This window comes from Dermacentor silvarum, chromosome 8 (assembly GCF_013339745.2).
Source record: "Dermacentor silvarum isolate Dsil-2018 chromosome 8, BIME_Dsil_1.4, whole genome shotgun sequence".
NCBI classification, from domain to species: Eukaryota; Metazoa; Arthropoda; class Arachnida; order Ixodida; family Ixodidae; genus Dermacentor; species Dermacentor silvarum.
Genome location: NC_051161.1, coordinates 11,756,789 through 11,770,538, shown reverse-complemented (window position 1 = coordinate 11,770,538; position 13,750 = coordinate 11,756,789). Strand labels below are relative to the sequence as shown.

The following is a 13,750-nucleotide window of genomic DNA, read 5'->3' as shown; positions in this document are numbered from 1 at the left end:
TTTGTTATGGCTTGGGATAATGTGATCAAGTTTTCAATCTGAGGTGCTCCTTGCCGTGCTCTGCACCCTGTGATGAAGTTAAGGCGAAGATGACTGCGCTAGAACTCTCGCTCTAAGCGATTGAGATCGCGTAGGTTGATATCGAATAAAAAAACTTCTGAGGGTTCAGCTTTTAGCATCTGGTTCCGGTGATGACATAGAAGTATGCGAGGCTACTATGAGCACTTTGCTTACTCCTAACACTCATTAGTTTAAGTCTGAGGAACCAACAACCGCATAACGTACTCGGTTATAAGAAAGTTGATGCTACTTCAAATTTGAGGTGTTTGTATCGCTGCTTACTTGTGGACGATAGCGTCGTTACTTTAAATGTGAAAGAAAAAAAAAATGCAGCATGCGCAGTGCAATTTTCTGTACTAGACGACCTCCCGTGAACTTCAGATACCTAGCATGCTGCTGTCAGCGCTATGTCGTGGGTTCGACTCTCGGTCCCGTCCTTCTGGGGGCGGAATACGAAATACGCTTGTGTACTTGGCTTTGGTTGCCTGTAGAACTCCAGGTGATTATAATTACAGCACCCCTCAATAATTGTATTGCTTTGGAATGTTAAACCTCGTTAATAACTCCCATCTAACTTGATTACATGCTAGGGTGAAATTGAGCAGTAATGAGCTAGAAGACTGAACAATTTCTTCTCGTTTTTAATGCACACAGTTGAGGAGCTCCCACGTATCAGTACACAGTTCTAAAATAAAGCCTGCAGATTTGTGCTCAGATTCAAAATGTATTGATTACATCTATTATCACAAACCCTCTTGAGATTCCACTGCAGTATTTAAATTTAATTGTTGGGTTTAGTGTCCGGAAGTTACAGTAAGGGACATCATAGTGGGAGGTTCTGAATGAATTTTGACCACCTGGGTGTTTTCGACGTGCATGCAAAGCATGGTACACCAGTGTTATTACATTCTACCACCACAGCGGGTCACCGCAATCTTCCAGAAGAACAAAACAAAGACACTAGGTGCATAATAAAATTGTATTTCACATGATTGTTTTCATTTTTTTTAAAACAAAGTGACCATGTAAAGGCAGCAGTTGTATACGGCTGCTACACAAATTTTTACTTCATTAGATGTATGAGCTTTGTACAGGTATTTTACAAGTGGCATTTCAATGCATCAGTAATGATGAGAAATATCTCCAGTGTATTCCGATATACTGTCGTAGTTGAAGTCCAAGACTGCTTTGTCATAAAGCATTTGCACGGTGGCACAGCATCGTTCCTTGTCCCTCTTCAACACCACACCAACCTGCAAATGATAAAAACAAACCCTTCGCTGACATTTAAAGGAGAAAAATGCCATGCACTTTTTTAAAAACACAAAATGCACCCATAGCAGATTTAGCATTACCTATGCCTGTAAAAAGCACATGCCAATACATAGTCCTCCCTGCCTTCTATGTAGCTGTTGTGACAAAAGCCGAGGTAGAAATTGTCCTGGAAAATGCTGAAAGTCGTGCCATGTTTCAATTCAAATGAGATTTGGCCAGTTTTTTAGAGGTAACACACAGTGCATATTTCTTCAACGGTTACAACTATGTTGGGAAGCCATTCAAGGTACTTTTCTTGCTTATATGTGGGCATAACGCATCATTGATTTGGGTATTGATAATAAAGCGGGTATTCAGCTGACCGTACTGTACATGACTTGCCACAAGTTTTGCAAGAATGTGGAAAGTAGGAGCAGGCCAGTGTTTCTCAAACAGCTGGAGTGATTCTGGAATCGCTGCACAATCTCAAACACTCTGAATGAAATGATGGCACTAGTAGGGCAGATGGAATGGGAGCCTGAGATTCCAGGATGGAGTAGGTATGGAATGGGCACATAGTGCTGAAGCACCAAATGTAGATTTTCGGTGAGAGTACACAACCGGTAAATTTGTCAGTAAGACTAAATTTATAAATTTTTACTCAATACCATCTCTTTACAAATCGACCTACAGGGGGTCACCTTCTTCACGGTAATTATAAACATGGTATTCTACACTTATGAAGACCTAGAAGCTTTTCTTTGTTACAAGGTTGAAGTGTATTTAAAGAAAGGAACATTTACTTGTCAAGAACGATTTGATTTAGTGAGAGCATCCTTGATGTATGACACCAAAAAAAGACGTCGCAAACAGTAGCAACTTGCGTAGGCTGCTGCTGCTTTCAACGGGCGCCATTTTGACCACGCTAAGAATTGGCACGTTCGCTAGTCTGTCCCGACATCTCGCATGATGTCAGGACCGCGAAAGCAGTACCCAGCTGCATTTAAGAGGAAAGTTATTTTAGCTGCCGAGACCATCTGAAATTGCGCTGCAGGGCGGCACTTCGGCATCACCGAGGGCAGCGTTCACGGCTGGAATGACATTCCAGTTGCAACCGCTGGACGTTTGCATTAACAAGCCTTTTAAAGACCGAATCAAGTGCTGCTACCAAGAGTGGATGAGGTCGGGAGACCCGGAAATAATGGCTACCGGATGGCTTAAATGGGCCTCTCCAGCGGTCCCTCTTTTAAGAAATGCGGCATCGCCAACACACTTGACAGGCACTGAAGATGACTTTCTGTGGGAAGATATATATCTCCGACAAGGGGCTATCGGGAGACAGTGCCAGTGAAACGGACCAGGACTGAACGTTAACTGCAATGCAAATAAATGCTTTCTGCGAGTTTTCCTCACTCGCATTATATGCGGATGAAAAAATATATTTTTTTTTCGGTATTGCTATCCAAAAATAACACCTCGTATATTATATGCGGGTTTTTACGGTAGTATGTAAAGTTACTTGTATCATTGTTGAGGCTTCAAAAATATGTTTTTGGTTACTAGGCACACCAATGTGCATGTAGTAAACAATTATAGAAAAATGGTTTCATTGGCTGGAATTGGAGGAGTGGAATGGATCTGCTCATCCCACCCCAAGAGTGCGAATTGTCCAACTCTCACCATTCTGAGGAGTTAAAAGGACTGTAATTAAGGGAATCTTCCCTCTTGGGAATGGAGTGCGAATGGAATGGAGGGCCCCATTCCACAATTCTGTTCTCAAATTGTGCCCTAGAAACTGCATGGGTTGCGTGTTATTGGCTAAATGTAACGATAGCGGTCAGGGTTTGTTGCCAACCATCTAACAGTTCTGCATGTTTTGTTGGTCAATTAAACAATATTGTAGCTTATGCACAAAATAAGCATACGAACTGTCCCATTATTCTTGCAGGAGAATTTTTCAAGCATCAAGTGGTCCGCTGAGCCGTTCGCGATGTGACCGGAATATCTCCCACATCTGCGGAAGCATTTCTGGGAGTGATGATTATGACACTTCCTGAACACAGCAGTGTAACGCACTGGAACACATAAGTGACCATCGTGTTGTTCATTACTTGCTTAAGTGTACTGTAGCAAAGCAAACTCTGCACAAAAAATCTGTTCATGATTTTGGCAGAAATTATTACGATGGTTTGGAGGGAGAACTTTACCCCTTCTGTTCGATGTTTTCATGATGTTATCAGAATCGTTCTGTCTCCGAGTACTGGGTAATTTTTAGTGACAAAATAAGAAAGCTACAAGAAGATTTTACTCCCAAAAAATGGACACAGTCGAACCCACTTATAACGATACCGGCTTTAACAATATATCAGATTCCCATTTCCGCCAAACTTTATTTGGGCCACCCCTCAAAAACTCTGGTCCCAGTTGTGTCGGGAAAAAAAAAAAGAGGGCATTAATCAAATAATGCACGACACCCTCGTTACAGATAAGCAAAGCACTGCTTGGCATTTTAATGTATACTTTCAGAGCGTGTTTCAAAAAGCTTGCGATAGCTCATGCGTTGATACCACGTCATGTTCTTTTGACTCTTGACATCGTATCATCAGGCGTGGTGTCTATGCTTCTCAATTTAAAGACTAAAACTTCACCAGGCCCTGATAATATCCAAAATGTGTTTCTACATCAATATGTCGAAATGACTGCCAGTTTTTTGTAATATTTTACGTGCTTCCTTCTAGAGCATGTCGTAGCCAAATTGATCAAAGCGCGCACCTGCCAGTCCCGCGGCAACTTCAACAGAGGGGGAGAGCGCATACGCCTCAAGCAACCACGCTTTTTGTTAACCGGAGGGAGAGAGAGAGAGCACACGCGCGCGCCTAGACACCTTCTAATATAACAACAGCGTGAGCGTTAGCATGAGTCATCATCAACCCCCCTCGAGTGTTCCGAAAGCAGCGGTCGAAGGTACGAGAAAAGAGTAGAAGCTTCCCAAGCTTTGGCCGTGCTTCGCCTGTCGTTCATCGAATATAAATATTGTCAGTTAGGAATCCCCAGTGAGGAATTCAGGAGTTGAGTTAGAAAAGTGAAGACCGAGCGTCTGCACGAATTGTGCCTGCATTTCCGGAAGAAGTGATTTCAAAAATCGTCCGACTCCAAGACCAACCAGCACGGTGGGGATAAATCATTGGTCGTTATTTTCTTGTGTTTGTTAATCATCTGATTTGTATTGTGACAGGGGATAAATCATTGGTCTCAAATTATCGTCCCATATCTCTCACTTCTTGTTGCGAACTTCTAGAGCATGTCGTAGCCAAATATATCACTAACTTTCTAAACGATAAAAATATACTGACCCCTTTGCAGCAAGGATTCAGAAAAGGCTTCTCCACTGTTACTCAATTGCTCTCAGTCGTGCATACTTTTGCATCTATTCTATATAAATCTGGGCAAATTGATGTTATCTTTGTGGACTTCAAGAAGGCTTTTGATTTAGTTCCTCACGATAAACTTATTTTCAGGCTTAAAAATACCAATCTTCCAAATTTTATTGTAAATTAGGTTTCTGCTTACTTATCTAATCACACACAGTTCATTAATATAAACGGTTACTGCTCATCCGCACTTTCAGTTACATCAGGCACTCCTGGAAGTGTTTTCGGACCCTTGCTTTTTTTAATATAATGATAATAGTAAAGTTGTCCCTGAACCTGTCGAAATAAGGCTATTATTCGCTGATGATTGTGTCATGCTGAAAGAAATTGCTAGCATAGACGATCAGCTACTTCTAAATACTTGCCTTCGTAACGTTTATCAATAGTGCAACCAATGGGGTGTTAAACTAAACAGTGTACATGAATATAACCAAAAAGAAAAAAAACTATTTCTCATTTCCATATATGCTATCACCTCAACTGCTGAAAGACGTCAGTGAATACAAGTATCTTGGCGTAATGATAACAAAGAATCTTGTGTTGGAATAGAAGAGTATCTGACATATGCACATCCGCCTTCCGCAAGTTATTCTTCTGCAGATATAAACTCCATCAAGCTCCTCCATCTATCAAGCTGTTGGCCTGTAATTCAATTATGAGACTTACCCTCGAACATGCATGCATCATTTGGGACCCACATACTAAGAAAAATATTGATGCTCTAGAAATGATTCAACGCAAATCCATTTGGTTTATCTTTTTTAAATACCGCATGATAGACTCCCCAACTTCCCTGATGTAACAAAATAAAATCCAGGAACTTCAGCTACGTCACAAAATTGTGAGATGAAAGTTTCTTTTTCACTTGAAAAGCAACCATCTTGCAATAGACCCTGCTCTGTACATCCCACCTCTGACGTCACGACTGGCTTGAAATCGTCATGCTGAGTCAAACACCATTTTGAGTATGAACTAACACATTCAGGTTCAAATTTTTTTCTACAAACGGTTACAGAGTGGAACACTTTGCTGCTATGTACGCTTCAAAACAATGACTCATTAGACAGTTATGTTATATGTCATAATATGAAGTGCCTTTTTTTCCCCAAAGTTACAATCTTTAATTTGTTAGGAGCATTGTTTTCACTGACATAAGGTGCTCATTGATGTATCACGCTATATACAGTAAAAGCTCGATAATACGATCACGGCTAATACGAATTTCCGGATGATACGAATTTTTCTTTGGTCCCGGCCGAGCCCATTACTTTGCAACGTGCTAGAGAACGGTTGTTACGAATCGATTTTCAGCCTGCGTCGGTTGATACGAATAAACGCCGCCTCACCGACGGCCGTGAAAGAGAACAGCGTGCAGTCACACGCTTTCTCTCCTTCTCTTTTGGTGCGGAGGCGCGGCGCCGGACAGCGCGGACTCCGTGACTGGGCGCGAAGAGATTGAAGTGGTGGCGCTTTTGGTGCTTTTGTACTTTTCCTCCTTTTCTGCGAGCCGTCAGATGGAGTGGCTGCTGCGCTTCAGGCCTCGTTCTTCGTGTTTGCGCCATTTTGCCTAGTCGCAGCGAGCTATGTCTCGCAAGCGGAAAGCACTCTCCTTTAAAGAGAAATTAGACATTCTTCGAAAGGTCGATGAGGATCCCAAGAGGAAGCGGACGGAGTTGGCTAAGGAGCTAGGCCTCGCAACGTCAACACTGAGCACAATTGTTGCACAGCGAGACTATCATGAAAAACGTGCTTTCGTTCAACGTCAACGCGAAGCAAGCGAATTCGAACACGCTTATTTCGGACATACCGCGCACCGACAATGCTCTTAGCAGCGCGCCAAATCACGCGGCGGCGCCTCTGACCGGCATTGCTCCGACACCGCCATAGAGCAAAAGCTCAGGAGAGACCCCTCAATGCTGCGCGCGAAGGAACGGGGGGAAAAAAAAAAAAAAAAAAGGACCCGCGGCGGAAATTTCCTTCTCTCTCAAATTACAAGGTCGCCGTTTCTGCATCGCGCCGGAACAAGCGTGTACGTGCCAACTAGAGTGTTCTAGACAACCGTATTCTAGCACAGACTAGTGCCGACGTCTCAGCCACGCGGATAAAATGGCAGTGAACCCTTCTCCTCTATTTTCTAGTCACATGTTGACCTTGCACGCTGCGGCAGCAGCGCAGAGGGAAGCAGCGGCGGAGGCACAGTCGGGCTAACGAAACTGCCACGCCCTGCAAACGCTCGCTTCTCGATAACGGCAGAAAACGAAACTTCAGGGGGCGGCTAAAATAAGCTGGCGCCAGCACGGCGGCGGGCGCGCACGGAGATGTGTGCACGGGAACGAAGGTGAGAGAGCTACGAGGGAGTTGAGAGGGAGGGAAGCGGCGGAGTTGACGCGGCCAAATCCGCTTCCCTGCCGCCCTCCTCCCTCACCTTCGACGGTCTCCACGCGCACCCGTGTGCCGGCGCCGCCCGCTCGCTCCCTGAAGCTTCGTTTTCTGTCGTTATCGGGAAGCGACCGTTAGCCGGCGTGGGCAATTTCGTGGCCCGCGTTTGCTATGCGCTTGCGCGCCGCGATATTTCAAGACTCGCACCGTTCGTGCATCGTGCTATGGTGCACGAATACTTCAAAAATAAATTCGAACAAATTTTCGGGCCCCTTCGAGTTCGAATTATCGAGATTCGACAGTAGTTTTAATTGTGGTTCGATGATACGAATTTCGGCTAATACGAATATTTTTCGTGACCCCGTGAGATTCGTATCATCGAGCTTTTACTGTATACATATACTGTTTTCTTTTTATCATTTGTGATGAATTGCTGTTTGTACCAGTGCTTTGATACCTTTGGTACCCCTCCTGCATGGGGGCACTAACTTGGCCCTGCAGAATTTTGTAAATAAATTTAAAAATAACGCCCTACTGGCTGTTTGTGGTGCTGACACAGCACACCGCTATGGCCCCTACATGGGTTGCATGGTCGCAATAGTAGTGAGTCTGTCTTTAGGCACACGACTGGAAAAAGAAGGAGAGGGGACGGGTTCCGCAACCCCATGGAAAAGCTGGTGGGGTTCCCCAAGGCGAGAAAGTTTGATGACCCTTGATCTAATAAAACTGAATTATCGCATCAATTTATTACTATTTTTGTAGTGTGTTTGAGGAATAATTTAGGATTTCCGTGTCCTACTATTGCGAAAACCAAATGTTTTAATTGTGTGCTTCAGAGCGATTTTCACATTTTCGAGGTTTTGTGACATGTTTCTCATTTTTTTGCACATTATCACAGGCCTCGGCCTAAATTTGGTGTGTAGAGTCATACTTAGGATAAAGTACTTAGGACACATACAGCGATTTATATATTTTTTTACCACCGTGTTGTCTCTTAAATTTAAATTTTGGTCAATAACACTGGCCTTCTGCTACTAGTACTTGCCTGATCTGTACCAGCAAAACTTCAGTGGGGGGCCAGTAGGTCTACCAAGCCCATATTCTATGCTTCACTGCTGCCAGTTTCGGGGGACACGAGTGCGCGAAAGGTGGTAGACACAAGTTCATAATTTGTATTGAGCGAAATGCATTGCTGGGTCTTTCAGTATGCCACGTTACAAAAATTAAAGAAGCAACGTAAGAAATATTGAGTACAGAGATGAAGCTAATCGGACAACCATGTCACATGCTTTGGCTCTGTCCTCACTTCTTTCACGATGGTCTTGCAATTAGAGGTGTGCGAGTATCAGAATTTTTGAATACAAATCGAATATGAATACTTAGCTTCAAAAATATGAAATTGAATATCAAATAATGATATGCATGTGCATTTATTACCAAGTTGGGTTAATTTGTTATGTTGGAACATTGCAATTACATTGTCAATGTTAAAAAACTTGACTAGTAAGCCATTATACTAAAACATTGTGTATTTGGCTCATGTTAACTTGAAAAATTTAGTAATTCCCACAAGCTCTCCTTGTCAGCCTGTGCCTTATTATACCTCATCAAATGCTCGGAGGCATTTGACCCTGTGCCAGTCGTCACTCATTGCATTTGCTGTCAAGCAATAAGCTCAGAATTGGGGGTTGCGCCGAAAGAAAAAAAAAATCACGCACCATTCCACTGCTGTGAAGGTGGATTACCAGCTAAGCTGTTTAGCACACAACATAGAGGTGACACAGAATATAGATCAAAGGTATGAGCAAATTTTATTTCTCTTGAGCGGTGACAGCGGTTATCCGGAAGACACACGCACACACACTTTTATTTTGATCGGCGGTCATGATCAGCAGTATTCATTTGCGTGGAAGACTATCGCCATCTCGGAGAGCCTGAGGAAACTAGACACGCGCAACGGGACCGCCATGCAGGGAGAGCGGAAGGAAATTAGGCACACAAGCTCTTGGAACGACGACAAAGATAGGGTGGTGCGAGCGTACACATCCGATGCGGGTCGCACAGCGGCATATCTTTGAGAAACCCTTATTATTTACCTGATAGTCTACTGATCTTGAAAATGGTGCCTATTGATAACTAATCTACTGAAAATGCATATCCAAGTGATGAGACATATAAGCTTTTGCAGAGAATGAAGCGATTTTGCATCAAATTCGGGAGCTGAGTTCTTGCACACACAGATTTGTTGACAGACACGAAAAATGCACGGAATCCTAGCCATAAATAGCTGGACTGTAATAAACGTGCGCCTCTGCTGTCTACAAACCTGTGCCCCTCGCTACTGAGAGGCTTGCTTTCCCTCAAAGTTTAGACGTTGAATGGCTGTGTGTTTTTACAGGCGAAATTATCACACAATTCAGCATAAGCTCCCCTAATACTCATAGATTAGATAGAAACAAATGCTAAGAATCGGGTTTGCTCCCACACAGCCAGCAATATATTCAATTTGATTTGAATATTTGTATCCAACCGAATATTCGAACATTTTCAAATATCGATTTTTCAAGTCAAATACGAATAATAAAAATATAATATTCAAACTTTTAGAATATTCGCGCACCTCTCCTTGTAATTTGTACTGAGCCTAACATTTTTCCGAGTCTCTGCAGCTAACAAGAAGTGTTTCAGCATTGATTTCATTATGATTCCGGTCTTTATACATTTGCAAAAATGTCCAGGCAGAAATGTCCTCTCATCTTCGCTTACCTGACCACAATAGCTTCCCAACAGCACAAGCACGTGAGCTGGCGACTTCCTAGGAATCACAGTTTCCAGCATTGATGCTTTGATGTCTGAAAACCATCAGAAACTCAAATCACACATTCATTGTGAAAAAAAAATAAAAAATTCGATATAAGCAGTAATTTAACAAAAGTGATTGCTCCATAAAAAAATCAGTAGAGCTGAAATAGCACAACAACTCCGTGGAAGTCTAATACGGGTGTCACACGGCACATTCTCTATCGTGATTGACACAAGCAGTGAGGAAGTAGTGCATCTTGGTTTAGGTGATCTTGGGCATGCCAGGCATGTGGAAGGCTGCACGGAGTAATGTTTGCCTGATCGGTTGAGCACTACTTTTTACAGCGCCGTGCCGCCATGGTATTGCTGCTCGCTGCTGATAGCGAGCGAATGCAGCATGGAGAAAAGAGCGCACAGGCACCACGATGGCGATAACTGGCAACGGAGAGGGTTGTTTGCTCGCTTGGCACAAAATGGAAGTGCCGGCATGAGTGTGCACCCCCGCTTTGCTAGCTGCCACAGCACCGTGGCAGAGCGGCTCGTTGCTGATAACACGCGGCCACAGCATAGAGCAAAAGAGCAAGCATAGAGCATAAGAGCAAGCACCGCGATGATAATAGTTAGTGACAGAGACAGTTGCTCACTTGCACGGCGCGAAAGACACTGAGCGCCACTATGAATGCACACATGGCCCTAGCCAGTTTGCTCACTTTTGAACTTTATGTGTGAGACGGGCTTAGACGGTCGTCTCTAGGACCTGTGCAGTGTGCAGTGCACGAAATGTGTTTGTGCAATGACGTTCTGTGTGGACAACACTACTCCTGCGTGTAGTGTGTGAAAAGTGCACAACTGCGTATTGGACAACGTGTGTAAATAGTAACTCATTGTACGATATCATAATCACCTACCTCTCCCTGTATCTCCCACTTCCCCTTACCCCAGTGAGGAGTAGCAGGCTAGAGACACGCTCTCCAGGCCGACCTCTCCTCCCTTCTCTTCATTAAAATCTACTCTCTCTCTAAGCGAAGCAGCTTATCAGTATGCTCCAAGTTATCCAGCTTACGATGCATGCATTTAGGTCTCGACTTTTTAAAAATTTCAAATAAATCAAAAACTCAAGTGAAATGATTTCATTATAACGAGGGTGTACTGTAATTATCACAGACAATCTCACCTTCCAAGATCTTCCCATCTTCTGCGTTACACATGCAGGTGGTTCTTGAGGTGACATCTTCAATTGTCATCTGGAATAACAAATGTCAACACACAAGTTTACCAGCTGTGACACATTAAAGCATAAAACCTTAAAGGGACACTAGAGGAATATTAAGTTAAGCAGAAGTGGTAAAGTACACTGCTGCAATACATCAAATACTCAGTCTTACCATGAACGTAACCTTGCTAAGCCAGAAAAGACTAATAAATGAAAGAGGGACGGTGATGTCACCCTGTAGATTTTGGGCCAGCTTGCTAATAAAATTAATTAAATTCTGAGATTTTACTAGCCAAAACCACGATCTGATAACGAGGCATGGTGTAGTGGAGGAGTACTGATTAATTTTGACCACCTGGGCTTCTTCAACATGCACTCAATGCATGGTACACGAGCGTTTTTGCATTCTGTCCCTATTGAAATGCAGCCGCTGCAGCAGGCATTGAACTCACAACCTAGTGCCCAGCAGCGCCATGCCATAGCCACTGAACTGTGGTGGCGGCTGCAGCTTGCTATGACATCCTGCATTTTGGCAGCATCTGCTTGCATCCCATCAATTTTTGACCATTAAAAAACTACTATGCGTTCTAAAGGCACCATATGCTAGACCTATAAGGTTTGAAGAACTCTTCCTGTGCCACAACAGCCTAAATACGAGAGAATTCACTGATATACATAACGCCACCCTGACATATCAGCACCAATGTTTAAAAGGGCCCTGAAACACTTTTCTAACTAATCATAGAATGGCCTCACTATTAAAGTATGTCGTCCCACGAACCTCATGCCACAAAACTTTTTCGAATCCTTCCACTCTAAGTTGAGTTATTGCACCCAATACCTGGCTTTCTCTCTCTTTCCGTCTCCCCTAGTGCACCGGAAGCTACACAGCGGAGAAGCCAAGAGGGCAAAGCTCCGGTCAAAAGTTGAGTGTTGGGGTGGCGAGAGGATGTTGTAGACTACTCTACACAGCCTGCCACTGCCATCTCGGAGGCCACGCCCAGCTATGTTCAGTGCAAAGATGAAATTATTTTTCTGTCTTTTTGAGATTGCAGAAATACATATTTTTCATTTATTTAACTCAAAATTAGCAATTATGTATTACTGAGAATGTTCTTGCGATCACGAAATCAGATAATAGTGTTGGTCGGCTAGCTGCTTTCGATGTAACGGCATTGCGGAAAAAAGGCCATGAGGCTGGTCTCTGCTTTCGACATAAGATTGTAAATTCCCTGCTGCATGTGGTGCCATAATATTTGGCTCACATGTTAACAGGAGTTAACATCTGTTAACAGATGACAATGTTTTTTTTTATCATCATCATCAACCTATCTTTGTGTCCACTGCAGGACAAAGGCCTCTCCCAGCGATCTCCAATTACCCCTGTCTTGCGCTAGCTGATTCCTACTTGCGCCTGCAAATTTCCTAACTTCATCACCCCACCTCGTTTTCTGCCATCTTCAACTGCGCTTCCCTTATCTTGGTACCCATTCTGTAACTCTGATGGTACACCGGTTATCCTTCCTACGCATTACATGGCCTGCCCAGCTCCATTTGTTTGTCTTAATGTCAACTAGAATAGTATCAGCGATCGCCTGTTTGCTTTCTGATCCACACCGCTTTCTTCCTGTCTCTTAATGTTACGCTTAACATTTTTCGTTCCATCGCTCTTTGCGTGGTCCTTAACTTGTTTTCGAGATTCTTTGTTAACCTCCAGGTTTCTGCCCCATATGTTAGCACTGGTAGTATGCAACGATTGTACATTTTTATTTTCAATGACAGCGGTAAGCTTCCAATCGGGATTTGGATAATGCCCGCCGTGTGCACTCCAAACCATTTTTATTTTTTTTGTAAATTTCCTTCTCGTGATTAGGGTCCCCTGTGAGTAATTGACCTAGATAAACGTACTCTTTTAAAGACTCTAGAGGCTGACTGGCGATCCTGGATTCTTGTTCCCTTGCCAGGCTATTGAACATGATCTTTGTCTTCTGCACATTAATCTTCAACCCCACTCTTACACTTTCTCAGTTAAGGTCCTCAATCATTCGTTGCAATTCATCCCCGGTGTTGCTGAACAGGAGAATGTCATCTGCAAATCGAACGTTGTTGAGATATTCGTCGTTGATCCTCACTCCTAAGCCTTCCCAGTCTTACGAGCTTGAATACTTCAAAGCATGCAGTGAATAGCATTGGAGATATTGTGTGTCCTTGCCTGACCTTTCTTTTGACAAATAATTTTTTTTTTGCAGAGAACCAAAACTACCTGTGGAATCTATGTGGATATTTCCGAAGATACCGTATTTACTCGAATCTAACGCGCACTTTTTTTTCTGAAAAACAGGTCCAAAAATTGCATGCGCATTAGAATCGAGTAGGACCCTAAATCTGCGTTACCATATCTCCATCGGCCTTTCAAAATGGCCGCCTCGCACACGCTTGGAGCCTAGCTGCCGTAGCTTCCTCCATGTGCTGTAGTAGGTGTGCTTAGGCATTAGTCTACCATCAGTCTTCTCATTTTTTGCATTCGCTCTATCAGCCCGAAGTGCCGAGTTCGTGATGCCGTATTTAAAAGTAAAGTGATCATGTGTGCGGAGACGGACCGAAATCGGGC

General features: G+C 43.4%; 1 protein-coding gene across 1 annotated transcript in view; it reads right to left on the bottom strand.

Annotated features, from left to right (window-relative positions):
* Positions 1-1,020: 1,020 nt before the first annotated feature.
* LOC119460634 (G-patch domain and KOW motifs-containing protein-like) overlaps positions 1,021-13,750 on the bottom strand; it is a 32,521-nt gene continuing 19,791 nt past the window's right edge. Inside the window, exons 8-10 of the mRNA XM_037721665.2 lie at positions 11,101-11,170; positions 9,891-9,976; positions 1,021-1,313 (exon numbers count right to left, since the gene is read on the bottom strand). Coding sequence (XP_037577593.1) covers positions 1,182-1,313; positions 9,891-9,976; positions 11,101-11,170 — 288 coding nt within the window. The 3' untranslated portion in view covers positions 1,021-1,181. The remainder of the gene's footprint in view (positions 1,314-9,890; positions 9,977-11,100; positions 11,171-13,750) is intronic.